Here is a 15,515-nt window from a genome sequence, read left to right as displayed (position 1 = left end):
TGGATGAGAGCAACCTCAGGTATGTATCGCTTGACAGTGTACTGTGTCGTAATAATATACATAACCACACAGTCGATTCACTGCGGACACGTGTAGGCGTATTAAGTTGGCATTCATTTCAACGCTCCTTTTTGTTCAGGCATTTTATCTTCATTAAATTAATAGTATGCACATCCCACCTCTCTGAGGCCAGATGCAGGACAAAGGCGCTTCTAATAGTGGAAAAGAGTAGATGTCCGCACACTGTGGCTCCGCTTTAAAAATATAATCAGGTCATCACTGTGTCTGACATGCCTGATGAAGACCCTGTTGGGTCGAAACGTTGTATGACCTGAATGCCTGATTTTATGTAGAGATGTACAGGATCCAAGATCCGGTTCCGGATCCGGCAGGATAATAGGGTTTTTCACAGGATCCGGATCCGGTTCCAGGATCCAGGATCCGGTAGCCGAGGCTTTTCAGTCAAAATAGTTTGAGCCAACGTGATAAAAAGGGCCCACATGTGTGAGTAGGCTATGTGTTTCAACCCTTTCGTAGGATCCGGTATCCGGTTCCGGATCCGGCAGGATCTTAAGCAGTGGATCCGGTTTCCGGCAGGATCCTAAAAATCAGGATCCGGTGCATCTCTAATTTTATGTCATGAGATCGAAATACGTAGCCCCTTATTAGCGCACACTGTTCCGTCCACCACTGTTAACATTTACTACAATAGTACTACACGACTGTGACCGTGCACAGGGCCTTTAGTCATACAATTAGACTTTATTGTTAGTTTTCACTGAAATTCATTTTGCGTCCCTTAGCAACTCTCGTTTAAGACAGGACATGCACATAACATCACATCACAAGACTATTGCACAACCGACAAAAAAAACAGAAGACTCAGGCCTTTATGCATGCATACATACATTACATACAACCCACATACCATAGACGTTCTATTTTAGAACTTAGAAAATCTTCGGTAATACGTTATGACTTGGTCATTGACATTCTCGTAACAGCTAATTTTATAACAGTCACACAGCGGGTTAAGCTGCACATCGACCCTCACCCCAAACCCTGTTGTGGTGGTGTAGTAAGTACACCATTGTTCATACTCTATGACGCTTTCTTACAATGTACCAAATTTACAGTGCAAACTCAACGGCAGCTGAATTTGGTTGATTCTGTTCGCCACGCTGCTGTGGGTCCTCTCCTGCTGCTCTGTGTGGTACTACTACTGGCCAACATCAGTATGCTTGTTGAAAATTACCCACACGTTCCTGCATGCAGAACTACCCCTTACACAGTAATATTTTAATCCCAGTTTGGGTTGTGCATAGGAGCCGCGAGTCAGGGTTAAAATGGGGCCAAGTGGGCAGCGTCTGATCAGGAGACCCTGGCTGACGGTGAGGAGGAGGAGGGGGGAATTTTGGCAGTGGGCGAGTGGGTGGGGGACGCTAGCGGAGGGCGAAAGGGGGGGTGGCAGATCATGTCAGCAACAGCATCACATGCCCCCCTCAGATCAGTAGAGATAAGCCGCTTACTGAGTTCCTGGGATGCCTCACACTAGGAACATGGCTATGAGGGTGGGGGGTGGGGGTGGGAAAGCTGGAGGGTGTGTGGGGGGGGGTGGTAGCGTTTGTTGATCAGTGCAGTGTTTGACCCCCTCACTTGTGAGACTGTTGAGCCCAGCGGTGAGAACAGCAGCCCAGCCACAGGCTGAGTCCTGAACCTTGGAACATGCAACCCGGCTGCTTTGGGGGGTGGGGGTGGGGGGTGTATTGGGGTCTTGTGTTGACGGGAGGAGGTGCTGGAGACATGCAGAGCTTTGGCCCAATATGAACCCTTTTATATAGGTAGTGTACTGTACAAAGCCCTTATAAGGACCGGCATGGGAAATGAGCCTTTGGCCATGCATGCTGTGAAGCTTTCTGTTAGTACTTATGCACAGCATACTACATGATCGGGGTTCTAAATTAACACCAGCCAACTGGCCAAATGCTGGTGTGATTTCAGTTTGGCCGGTAGAAAAGGCCAACTTACTAGCCACGTTGTTGACCCATTAGTGAGTGCGTGTTTGGCTAGTAAGATAAGCATCTACTAACCAGTTCGACTGACACACACATACGCAGCAATGTTTTCACAGTGCCCCATGTCTATTATGTGAAAGGACTTAATGGAGGGTCAAATCTGTACAGAAGGCTGCTCTTCATTGGATAGATCTTTCTAATCACATTACATTGTTGCAGGACATATGTTTTCTTAGGAAATGCACGTTTAGATGCTCAAGCCATTTTCCAGGGACACTTACATGCTGTCCTACTTATACAGGTGGGTTGGGGTGGTATTCTACACGATGGGTATGTGGGGCAGAAGTCACACAGCAACCAACGGGTCACTGGCTTTGTTTCCTCTACCTCCTCCTTCCGATGCTGCTCCCCTGAGTAGCATTCAGGGCCTGGTGCCTATAGGCTGCTAACCTTTAAGAGTGTACCGTCACACCGGTGTGAGGGGAATGTTCGGACAGTGAAAGTTCTATTGAATTCTGGGCGCCATTCAATACAATTTGGAATTTTAGAATCTTACATTGTTATGGAACACATTCTTTTTATAGAATGTTCAAAAACCCACACCCTTAAAGGCTAAGAAGCTGGTTCAGGAGTAAACCAGGCTAAGTGAAGAGGTAAATCATCTAATAGAAGAGCCTGGAGTCCTCATTCCATGATGACTTACCTCTGAAGTTAACCTGATTTACTCCTGAACCAGCTTCTTAGTGTACCCCTCAGATGGCTTGGGAGTTGGGAATTGTTTGGGAATCGTAATGTTGCGAGTTTGGATCCTGTAGTGTTAGGAATAATACAGGCTTTGAGCACCTTTATCCATGACTGAAGTTGCCTTTAGTAAGGCACGTAACTCCAGATGTCTCCTGGGTCTCACAGCAGCTGCTTGCACCCACAATACAATTCAAATTCCGGACATCCGGCAGTGATTTTGAGGCATTTTCCATCATGGCGTCGCACCCACTGCCCATGCACCGTGTCCTCGGGCTACGCCCCTGTGTTACACCTTGGCCAAAGCATTTTCCAGCCAATAATCGTTCTTCTCCCAATCTACTTTCTGTTTCTAGTTTGGTTGATCTTTTTGTTCTTGGCCCAAACATATCCCAAAAGGCTTTCCGTGCGTGTTTGACGTACAGAGACAGCAATTTGGCAGCAGCGTAGGGTTACACGCATGCCTAAAGGCACTAACACCATGAAGGAGGGTGCTAGAGTAGAGACCACTTCTAATTCCCCAATGATTTTCTTATAGCCCGTACATGTATGGGAATCGACCCTGCAATCCTCTGCCTGATCCTAACACAAACTCCCCAAAACGCTTTGTAAAACCTGTCTGGCAGCAGCCTATAGATTCAGCTGCCAGCCCTCATGCATGCTATACATGAGAGGACCTGGGAGGCATTTCATGAAATGTAGTGTGGCGAAATATTGAGCCTGTCCGTTTTTTTTTCTTTCTAAATCTGCATGACCTTAAATGTGCACTGTGTAGGTTGGTGGCCAGAGTAGGTATTGAAACTTTGCTCTACTGTCAAATCTTTTCATGAGTATTTACTTAACAGTAAACTGATATTTACTAGTACGACCAAAGTACAGTAAGTTTTGCGGGTAAAAATGTCCAATTCTGGAAATTCAAAATGGCGGACATGGAGAAGATCCACCTTTTCATGTATGAAAAGTGCAATTTTCTCAGTCATCGTGAATGCTTAGAATTTGTTTATGGTGGTAAGTATTTGTTGTGAAAAGGCAGAAAGAATCTTGGAGAGAAACTGCTTAAAATATTACACAGTGCACCTTTAAACTCGGTACAGTTTGCCTTTTCACACTTCTTTCTAATTGTTTTACTCACAGATAAGAAAGTGAGCTTCTAATAATTTTGTATGAGCTTCAAATATTTGTTTTGTGTGTTTCTGTGCTTCCTCCATCTGCAGTGACCTGAACAGGAAGGCAGGCAAGGTGAAGAACACTAAGGCCAAGGTTGAGCTCCTTGGCTCCTACGACCCGGAGAAACAGCTCATCATTAAAGATCCCTACTACGTGAGTTTTACACATACACACACACACACACACACACTCACACACACACACACACACTCACACACACACACACACATACTATGTGTATGCGTGTACACACACACACACAAGCTACGTTCAAGTCACATTCAGCCATGCTTTTGACATAAAAGACCGAATTTAGGAATTTAGTATCAGAAAAATATGTAGAGGATATCAGCTGTTATCTACAATATCTTCAGGGGGGAAAAATAGTACTGTTAATTAACGTTGGTGATAAATGTTTTTGACTTGGATAAGCAAAGATATTTTATGTGAAACGAGAAGAGATATTATTGCAATAGACATGTCTCTTTCCCACCAGATATTTTGTTGTTTTGTCAAACCACAAACTGTTTAGAGTCAGTTACCTTGTAGGTATTCTTATCTCATTCTGTTCTGTCCGATTTCCAGCAACATTATTTGGTTCGAAGCGGTTTTCCCCACACCCTTCCTTGTTAATATTACACACCAACGCGTCTACACCACACAGTCCTCCCGTCAGCCCCCCACACACCCACAGCCTTTCTTCTCTGGTGTTAGAGTGTCAACCAGATGCAAAACTCTCAGACACAATGCAGTCTTTTTTGAAAATTACGAAAATTCTGCTAAATGGTTTTAGATGTTTGCCAAGTGGAAAGGCTGAATAGCTAGTCAGTTAGGAAAGCCACTATCCAAAATGACTTGTAAGCAAAAAATGTGTGTTAAGCACTGCATCATGTAAGGGGAATGACAAATGAGAGTGACGTGAAGTGAATGCCCACCTGGGAAACTCCCATTGTCATTGTGACACAGCACTTAAAAGCATACAATGCTCACTGCACGCAACAAAATTGCATTTATGCCTAATCCGTGCAAGGGAGCACTGGTTAATTACTCCCCCTACCAACCTGGCGGTTCAGGAGTCGAACCGGCAATCTTTGGAATAGAAGTCTGACGTCCTAACCACCACCAATGTTAAATGCTCAGTTATTATTTTTTAATTCATCACTTAACTGTTATTGGTCCATCACTGTTACTTGTCCTGTCTTGCAGTTTGATGTCAGTCTGTAAATGTCAGTCCTGTGTATGTCTATGTTCTTTCATGGTATAGAGAGGGAAACGTAATTTCAATTTCCTTGTATGACCTGTGCATACGAAGAAACTTGACTTGACTATACTTTGCGCCAGATAAGACTCATGTAACTTAGTCCTTATATACAGTGCCCTCCATAATTATTGGCACCCCTGGTTGAGATGTGTTAAAAGCCTTAAAATAAATTCAGTGTTTATTGCAGAAGAATACCGTCACACTGAAAATTTTAGGAAAATGTAGCCTTCAACTCAAATGAATTGTAGGAAAATAAAAAAAATCCCTGACTAAAAAATAATTATTTTTCATTAAATCACCTGTTCCACAATTATTGGCACCCTTAACAATTCCCAGGAAATAAATATAATTGAAGCATTTCTGTCATTTCTACAGTAGTTTACGAAGTTTACCAGAGTATGTAGGAACATTTAATTAGTAATTCATCACTTCCTGTTTCCCTGGGGTATAAATATGACGTGACACCGAGGCCATTTCTCTTATCCACTCTTAAACATGGGAAAGACAAAGGAACACAGCATACAAGTGAGGCAGATGTGCGTCGACCTTCACAGGTCAGGCAGAGGCTACAAGAAGATTGCCACTCAACTGCAGCTGCCCATATCTACTGTGAGAGGAATAATTAAGAAGTTCAAAACAACTGGAACAGTGGTAAACAAGCCTGGACGAGGACCCAAGTTTATTTTGCCACCACGCACAGTGAGGAGGATGGTAAGAGAAATCAAAATATCTCCAAAGCTCACTGTTACAGAATTACAACAAATGGTTGCATCCTGGGGTCACAAAGTCTCCAAATCAACCATCAGGCGCTGTCTACACGCCAACAAGCTGTTTGGGAGGCATGCACAAAGAAAACCTTTCCTCACCCACAATCATAAACGCAAACGTCTGGAGTTCGCCCAGCGGTATTGGGGCTTCAACTGGGACCGTGTGCCTTGGTCAGATGAGACCAAGATTGAGCTTTTTGGCAACAAACACTCTAAGTGGGTCTGGCGTGCCACGACAGATGCGCATGCTGAAAAGCACCTCATACCCACTGTGAAGTATGGGGGTGGGTCAGTGATGCTGTGGGGCTGTTTCGCTTCCAAAGGCCCTGGGAAGCTTGTTAGGGTGCATGGCATCATGAATGCTTTGAAATACCAGGACATTTTAAATCAAAATCTGTTGCCCTCTGCCAAAAAGCTGAAGATGGGTCGTCACTGGGTCTTTCAGCAAGACAATGACCCTAAACATATGGCCAAATCTACACAGAAATGGTTAACCAGACACAAAATCAAGCTCCTCCCATGGCCATCTCAGTCCCCAGACCTCAACCCCATTGAGAACCTGTGGGGTGAGCTGAAGAGGAGAGTACAGAGGAGAGGACCCAGGTCTCTGGATGATTTAGAGAGATTCTGCAAAGAGGAATGGCTGAAGATCCCTCTTTCTGTCTTTTCCCATCTTGTGAAACATTATAGGAGAAGATTAGGTGCTGTTTTGTTGGCAAAAGGGGGTTGTACAAAATATTAACAACAGGGGTGCTAATAATTGTGACACATTATTTGATGTCAAATAATTATTTCTTTATGTGGGTTTTTTTCCCCACTGAATAAATGCACTTGTATTGAAGGTTGGATTTTTCTCTTTTTTTCCATTAAGGTCCCATATTATTTAGAGAAAAATAATAATAATTGGAAGCTAAAAAACACATCTCAACCAGGGGTGCCAATAATAATGGAGGGCACTGTATTCTGTAAATTCCATATGCTGCAGCTGTTTTGTATGGAAAAGCTTCTAACCTTAGTCCATCAAAGCGCCAAGAGATCCAGCCAAAGCCTACAGCTCAACACTTCCTTCCGCCAGCCAAACTGGCTCATAGCTGCCGGGCTAGTAGGGGACTCGGAGAGGTACTTACTCCTGTGATCTCCTGCCAACCGGACATAATCAGGGGGGTCAGTTGGCATTTATTTTCTCTGATTTTCCTACATCAAGGAAGATTAGAGAAGAAGTCTTGCACTGGCGACTAAAAGCTAATTGTTGTAACAGTGTTTGTGTGGAGAAATCGGATTTTGATCTGATAGCTGTTTTTTTCCGATGGCGTTCGATAGGTGTGGCTAAACAGGCACTTGTGTCCCTCTGAACTCTACTTGACCGACCGTCTCTTTTCAGAGCAAAAAGGGGAATAAATGTCAGCTCCTTCCATCTTTATTTAATAAAAAGCAAAGAAATAAAACGACCACATAATTAACCACCAAAAATGGTGGAAAAACAGCAGATTTGATTGTCGTGGCTTACTGAGTCAGAGTGGATCTATTCAGATTGTATACATTCTATGTGCGTACATTTTTTTTAAACCTTGCATACCACTGTTTTTCTGTGTGCTGGTCAGGGTTGCCAGAGTCGGCAGTATCCCACCCATTTGGGCTGTTTAGGATGATAATCCGGGGGTTAAAAAAAACAAAAAAAACATTGCATGGATTTCTCTGTAGATGTATAGCCATAGAAATCAATAGACGTTGGTTAGAATTTGCTGGGATGAATTGCCTCCAGAGGATTTTTTTTAGTATCTACTTAGGCTGGAAATCCTCACATCTAGCAACCTTGGTGCTGAGGCAGCTGAGGCTGTGTCGACACGCTTATCTGTAGACCAGTGATTCTCAAAGTGTGGTCCGAGGACCATTAGTGGTCCGAGACAGAGCTCAGGTGGTCCGCGAGGGGATTTCTACTTTTCCAAGACAAGCTAGCAGTAGGCTATATTTGTAACATTATTACAAAGCTTAACAAAGCAGAAGTCTCATTTTCACCACAATAAGACAGGCTTGTAAATGTGAAAAAAGTAAGTGATATGCATCAAAATTAGCACCCATCAACAGTCAATTCAGTTGACAGGTGGTCCCTGAACATTTTTGGGGGGATGAAATGGTCCTCGTTTGAGAAACACTGCTGTAGACCCTCTAAGGACAGTTACATGAGGAGCTCCTAAGTTCAACTTCTGCATCTGAAGTGATGCATTTCACGAAAGCATGGACGTCCCGTCTGAACTATCGCTAAATGATAGATAGCAGAACAGAAAGAAAGAAAAATGCTTGCCATTTACCACACAGCCATTGATTTCAGGAATTGAACCACAAATATGTATGTTTCAGTGGGGGTGGGGGTGCAGGCGTGGAGGTGTGTGTGTGTGCGTGCATGCATGTAGGAGAAAACCTTTTGGTTTGTTTTTCGTCTCCTATTGATTTGTGAGGTGGAGAGGAATGTCGCTGCGTAAGCACGTGGCGGCATGTTTGGGTTTTTTTCACGAGCCACGATAAGAATGCGGGGATGAAGATGGTAAATCATCAGATCTGCGCCGGGACCCTCTCCAAAAACACGGGTCAAGCGGCAGGCCTTGATATTTCTCCCCAACTAGTCTCTGATTAATGACCCATAATGTGACAAACAACCTGTCCCCAGAACCCACAGCCCTGTATGAAATACGGACCCTCGCTGATGAACATTCGACATCCTGCTGGGCAGGAATGTAACTTACCTTGTGGTTGCAACTGGGTTGCTAACGAGAGTGTTGTACATGCATGCGTTCATGTAATGAAATAGACGCAGCTGCAACCGAACGTCGTTAAAAGACACCGCATAGGTTTTGTGCGTGCTATTGAATTTCTGTTTTTATGACTACCAGAATAGATTTATAGCGATGTTCACTAGGTCGTAAATCTGTAGATATATTGACAGTATATTTGCTTGACGAGAGAAGCTCTCTCATTTGGGTTCATCAACATGAACTTTGATTTGATGCTTTTTGATTAATTGTCATCAAGGCGATCGCTCTGACTGAATGGTCTATATTTGAAAAAATAAGCAGGTTTTGCATCATTTGCACCTAAAAAAGAAAAACTGTGGACACCCAAAAACTCGCATACAGACATCCTTATGCAGATATTGGGCATAAAACTATGTTGCAATACTGATATTTTAAAAAATATATGGGGGGGGGATTTTGACCTTTATTAGGATTCTATAGTGAAGAGTGGGGGAGAGAGAGAGAGAAAGAGGAGGATCGGGAAATGACCTCGGGTAGGATTCGAACCCGGGTGGTCCCCAGCACATCAGTGCAGTGCCCTACCGTTTGCTGGGCCACATTACTGCGTTTTCCTAGTGACGAGTGGTACGTATTTGGGGGGCATTTGGCCCCTCCCCCACCATCCCCTTATGTGCTCTCTGCCCCCTCCGTCATGTGTTCTCAGCTACCCTCCAGGAGCACAGTGTCCCGTCCTTTTGACTCTCTCACACACACACACACACACACACACACACCTTATGATTACAAGGAGACTATCAAAGCGGGACCTCCTCCCTCTGTAGCACGCACACACACACACACACACACACACATACAGTGCCCTCCATAATTATTGGCACCCCTGGTTGAGATGTGTTAAAAGCCTTAAAATAAATTCAGTGTTTATTGCAGAAGAATACTGTCACACTGAAAATTGTAAGAAAATGTAGCCTTCAACTCAAATGAATTGTAAGAAGATAAAAAAATCCCTGACTAAAAAATAATTATTTTTCATTAAATCACCTGTTCCACAATTATTGGCACCCTTAACAATTCCCAGGAAATAAATAAAATTGAAGCATTTCTGTCATTTCTACAGTAGTTTACAAAGTTTACCAGAGTATGTAGGAACATTTAATTAGTAATTTATCACTTCCTGTTTCCCTGGGGTATAAATATGACGTGACACCGAGGCCATTTCTCTTATCCACTCTTAAACATGGGAAAGACAAAGGAACACAGCATACAAGTGAGGCAGATGTGCGTCGACCTTCACAGGTCAGGCAGAGGCTACAAGAAGATTGCCACTGAACTGCAGCTGCCCATATCCACTGTGAGAGGAATAATTAAGAAGTTCAAAACAACTGGAACAGTGGTAAACAAGTCTGGACGAGGACCCAAGTTTATTTTGCCACCACGCACAGTGAGGAGGATGGTAAGAGAAATCAAAAGATCTCCAAAGCTCACTGTTACAGAATTACAACAAATGGTAGCATCCTGGGGTCACAAAGTCTCCAAATCAACCATCAGGCGCTGTCTACACGCCAACAAGCTGTTTGGGAGGCATGCACGGAGAAAACCTTTCCTCACTCACAATCATAAACGCAAGCGTCTGGAGTTCGCCAAGCGGTATTGGGGCTTCAACTGGGACCGTGTGCTTTGGTCAGATGAGACCAAGATTGAGCTTTTTGGCAACAAACACTCTAAGTGGGTCTGGCGTACCACAAAAGATGCGCATGCTGAAAAGCACCTCATACCCACTGTGAAGTATGGGGGTGGGTCAGTGATGCTGTGGGGCTGTTTCGCTTCCAAAGGCCTTGGGAACCTTGTTAGGGTGCATGGCATCATGAATGCTTTGAAATACCAGGACATTTTAAATCAAAATCTGTTGCCCTCTGCCCGAAAGCTGAAGCTGGGTCGTCACTGGGTCTTTCAGCAAGACAATGAGCCTAAACATATGGCCAAATCTACACAGAAATGGTTCACCGGACACAAAATCAAGCTCCTCCCATGGCCATCTCAGTCCCCTGACCTCAACCCCATTGAGAACCTGTGGGGTGAGCTGAAGAGGAGAGTACAGAGGAGAGGACCCAGGTCTCTGGATGATTTAGAGAGATTCTGCAAAGAGGAATGGCTGAAGATCCCTCTTTCTGTCTTTTCCCATCTTGTGAAACATTATAGGAGAAGATTAGGTGCTGTTTTGTTGGCAAAAGGGGGTTGTACAAAATATTAACACCAGGGGTGCTAATAATTGTGACACACATTATTTGATGTCAAATAATTATTTCTTTATGTGGGATTTTTTCCCCACTGAATAAATGCACTTGTATTGAAGGTTGGATTTTTCTCTTTTTTTCCATTAAGGTCCCATATTATTTAGAAAAAAAATAAAATAATTGGAAGCTAAAAAACACATCTCAACCAGGGGTGCCAATAATTATGGAGGGCACTGTACATACACACACACACACACACACACACGGTTGCTGTTCCCACCACTCTTCAGCTTGCATGCACACCACAAATGCATGCGTGCTCACAATTCAGACTACCCTTTACCAGATGCACTGGTGGTCACAGTTCACATTAGGCTCAGCAAATGGTTCTTTGGTGCTTGAAAATCATCTGATGAGGTAAATTATCCGTTTCGTGGCTGCATCCAAGAAATCGTGTCGTGATGTTTTTTAGATAGTCTTTCTGGCAAACACATGTGGCCAACCATGACAGCATCTGATGTTTTCAGCCACACAAAAAAGGAGTGTTGGGGGGGCCTAGGATGAAACTGTGTGGGCTGGGGAACTTAATTGACTCTTGACCCCAGCAGCATAGAAGCGAGGGCTGGGCGGTATACTGCTAAAAAAAAACGTGATAACGGTTTTCAGCTACACAAGGTTCCGTTTTTGATGAGAGAAGTGTTTTTTTTGTTTTTACTCCAAAAAAGTGATTAAAATAGAAAAGGAGATTCATTTAAATTCAGGATTTTATCACATTTTAAAACTTAATTTTAGCCTTTTCTTCAGAAACATTGAGATGTGGGGGGAAAATCGCTGCTTATCAAAAAAAAAAAAAACATTTTTTCCATAACCGCCCAGCCCTAGTAGGAGCTGACTTGAACTGATCCCAGGGCAGCTGTGTGCACAACAGAGCCGTTAATTGTCCAACTGTAAATCGTCATATGTCTGATACAAGTTAACCCCTTTGTCGACCGTCAATCAAATATTTCGCGGGAAAATACTGATGATGTGTTCCATGAAATATGACCAATATGAGCAGCTGTTGGGCCAAAACAATTCCCTGTACTGTGCAGCTAATGCCGGAGGCAACTTGCCTGTGTCAATAATAAGAGCTAATGTACATGCTGGCATAACGTTTTGGTTATTTAATTCCTGCACATTGTAATGAAATGTATTTAGATTAATAAAGTAGCCTTGTTTAATCTCAAAGATGAAAGAACCCAGGTTGGGTGGACGTTTGAGAATGTGAATTTAAAAGTTGTCTTTTTATGTTAAGTCTCTGTGAAATGGCTCAGAGGGGCCCTTGGGGGGGGGGGCTCTTTGCCTGGTTTTGCTCACCTCTGGTACAGGGTGTCTTGGCCACACTTCGTGTCAACCGTCACCACGTGCCTCACATTGTGCAAACCCATTGCCACACGTCTCGTACTCAATGTTCCCTCACCCTCTCATGCGATCAGCACTGCCCCGAACAGACACCTCTGGTTTTACCGTTTCCATTCCAATCCACCACTTCAAACGGTTCACACACACACTACTGCACATTGTCTACATTTCTCCTGACAGTAAGTTATGGTATTCATTCACACAGCCTAGTTCACTGAGCTTCGTTTACTCTTGAAAGTATGACTTTACCCTATAGGTTTTCGTGCTATTAAGGCTCTGTCTGTGAACTGGAAAACAGTTGGGGGCCTTATAAGCAGTTGGGGGGCCGTGATTCAAAACATCACACATTCCCAAATACAGCATGCATGCATACATACCACAAACCTCTCAGCTCTCCCACTGTGCTCGTGTTGTTTACACAGACCAACAACATTTCAAAAGAGCACCTTCTTTAAAAGAGGTCAGCAAAGAGTAATAACTTCATAACGCCCCATATGTGTGTTTTGTTGCTCTACTAAAGAGTGAAAAAGCATGCACAGCGGATGCAAAATCTATGCATTCTATGTATTTCTTTTTAAGTCTATGGGCATTAATTGAAGACAAACCTTTAGGGCCTAGCCCATTCTCAATGTCTACAGAAGCTACTTTCACTTTCACACTTCCACTAGGGTTAGGTTAAGGCGCATACTTTTTCAAGCTATATAGAATTGTCTTGCCAGACTGGCATCATGCAAAACCGTATGTATTTCACCCCAGTGCATCCCGCGTTGAGCTGCGACACCTTCACAAATAAAATCGTGGTCAACGCCACGGGAAAGCACTTTTGACACGTGACCAGGTTAGCAGTTTTCCCACCGTGTCATGGAATTTCTGTGGCTAAACGTGGAAATAAACAGCTCTGCTGTGCCCTAACCAAAACGATGCCTAACCTTAAACTGACAGTAAAGCAATGTTTCTGACACTTATCTTTTTGCCAAGTATAGCGGAACAAGCAAGGAAATTGGTGAATTGTGCCCTGCGCAAAAGCATACCTTAACCTAACCTGTCACAGGGTTTTGTGGAGAACGAGAGAACAACATGCAAAGTCGTGATGCACAAACGCAATAGACAGTTCAATTCGGCATGTTATCTTGACGCTCTGGTATGATACTTCAAAAAGTGGAGAAGACGCGCTCACACTATCGCCTAAATAGGCTACTTAACAATTCTTAACTGGGTGCTGAATCCCACAAAAACTTGAATGAATAAATGAAACGAAGGACAGCACTCTTCAGATTTCTTCTTTGTTTATTCGCCCACGAACGTTTCGGGCAGAGCCCTTCTTCAGCGTGTAATGGCGTTTGCACCCATAGGTGGTAGGTGGTAGGTGTGCCCTAAAAAGTTTTAGGGCACACCTACCACCTATGGGTGCAAACGTCATTACACGCTGAAGAAGGGCTCTGCCCGAAACGTTTGTGGGCGAATAAACAAAGAAGAAATCTGAAGAGTGCTGTCCTTCGTTTCATTTATTCGCTCTGGTGTGATGCCATGTTGGTTTTGTTGTCGTTACAGGGATGCGATGAGGACTTCGAGAAGGTGTATGTGCAGTGCGTACGCTGTTGCACGGCCTTCCTAGAGGCCAACTCCTGACCACCTCCATGGACCGAGTGAGCGAGCGCGTTGGCAGGGGACGATGGACATCGACGGACTGCTGGAGAGGAGCCATGTGGTGGGTTGGGTTGGGTGGGGTAGGGTGGCATCACAGGGACAGGTGTTCCCCATCACACCCCACCCCACCCCACCGCATATCCCTATTGAGGCTATGAGGCCTTTCATGGCCTTGTGTAGCTCAGAATCATGTCTTAACCGTTCAGTAAACAAGTATGCGTGCAATGTCATTAGAGATGCTCATTTGGAGTACCTGTAAAGGCCTGTCCATACACCCCCTAGTTTCCTGTAACGTGGAAATGTTAAATAAATATTCGATAGCTGAAATCTAATAAGGCGTATTGTTTTGTCTTTGCACGCACACTTGTCTCGTACACGCGTAAGAGGCTCTCCCTGTAGCCTCACATGGACCATGCAACGGTTTCTGTCCAAATATTCGGATGGCTCATACCTTCCAAAACCACCTGCTTCTCTGCGTATATTCAGCTGTGGAATTTGTGTAAGTAAAAAGAGACGAAATGAGGATTGACTGCATGAAATCAGGAGCTCTCTTGAAACAAACTGACACATTTTGCCTTGAGGTTCTTGCTCTGTCAACGTGTAAACTGCACAATGCAGCACAGCGTGATACCAGAGAGAGTAGAGAGAGAGAGGTTCCATTGGCCCATTGTTTCCAGGTTCTATTATTGGGGGGGAAATCCCCCTTTAGGCAGACCTAGGCAGACCTGAGGACTGTTCTATTCAATGCTAGGAGCATTATGACACGCCCCTTTAGGCAGACCGGAACCTGGTCATGTTAGGTGCCCATAGAAACCTATTACAAACCCCAACTCCGATGAAGTTGGGACGTTTGGTAAACAGTAAATAAAATCAAAATGCTATCATTTTCAAAACATTCAATCTATTCATTAGATGGAGAATAGTGAAAAGACAACATATTAAGTGTTAAAACCGAGAAAAAATATTGTTTTGGGGGACATACAGTCCCAGGAAAAAGTTTGTGCACCCTTTGAAATTTCTTACATTTCTGTCAAAATTGATCATAAAACATGGTCTGATCTTCCCGGAAATCTCAAGAAGGAACAATCAGAGTCTGCTTTAAATAATTCCACCCAAACATTTACATGTTATCATATTTTTATTGGTCATAAGGCCATAACATTCACAGGAGAGCAGGGCATAAGTAAGTACACCCTTGCATTAAGTAGGTTTTAACCCTCAGTTAGTTGCAATATCATCAACCAAACTTGTCCTGTAGTTGCAGATCAGATTAACAAAACAATCTGTTTGTATCTTGTCTCCCTTTTCTTTAGAGAACTGCCTCTCGTCAGCAAGGTTTGTGGGATGTCTTGAGTGCATAGCTTTCTTGACTTCATGCCTTATAATCTCAATTGCTTTCTGTAAGGGCTTTGACTGGGCTATTTCAGAATGTGTATTTCATTATTATGAAGCCATTCTAAAGTTGATTTGCTTCTAAAGTATGGGTTGTTGTCACATTTCAGGACCCATACTCTTGTGTGCTTCAACTGTGT

The 15,515-nt window shown here is 43.7% G+C and overlaps 1 protein-coding gene across 2 annotated transcripts in view; it reads left to right on the top strand.

The window, feature by feature from the left end:
* The window catches only part of acp1 (acid phosphatase 1), a 32,813-nt gene extending 18,307 nt beyond the window's left edge, over positions 1-14,506 (top strand). For both annotated transcript variants that reach the window (XM_063222413.1, XM_063222415.1), the window contains exons 4-6: positions 1-19; positions 3,971-4,076; positions 13,888-14,506. The exon at positions 1-19 is cut by the window's left edge and continues 43 nt beyond it. In XM_063222413.1, coding sequence (XP_063078483.1) covers positions 1-19; positions 3,971-4,076; positions 13,888-13,965 — 203 coding nt within the window. In that variant the 3' untranslated portion in view covers positions 13,966-14,506. The remainder of the gene's footprint in view (positions 20-3,970; positions 4,077-13,887) is intronic.
* The last annotated feature ends 1,009 nt before the right edge of the window (positions 14,507-15,515 follow it).

The sequence above is a fragment of the Engraulis encrasicolus genome, chromosome 18 (assembly GCF_034702125.1).
Source record: "Engraulis encrasicolus isolate BLACKSEA-1 chromosome 18, IST_EnEncr_1.0, whole genome shotgun sequence".
Taxonomy (NCBI): domain Eukaryota; kingdom Metazoa; phylum Chordata; class Actinopteri; order Clupeiformes; family Engraulidae; genus Engraulis; species Engraulis encrasicolus.
Note: the sequence above shows the minus strand (reverse complement) of the source record. Positions and strands in the feature narration are given on the sequence as shown.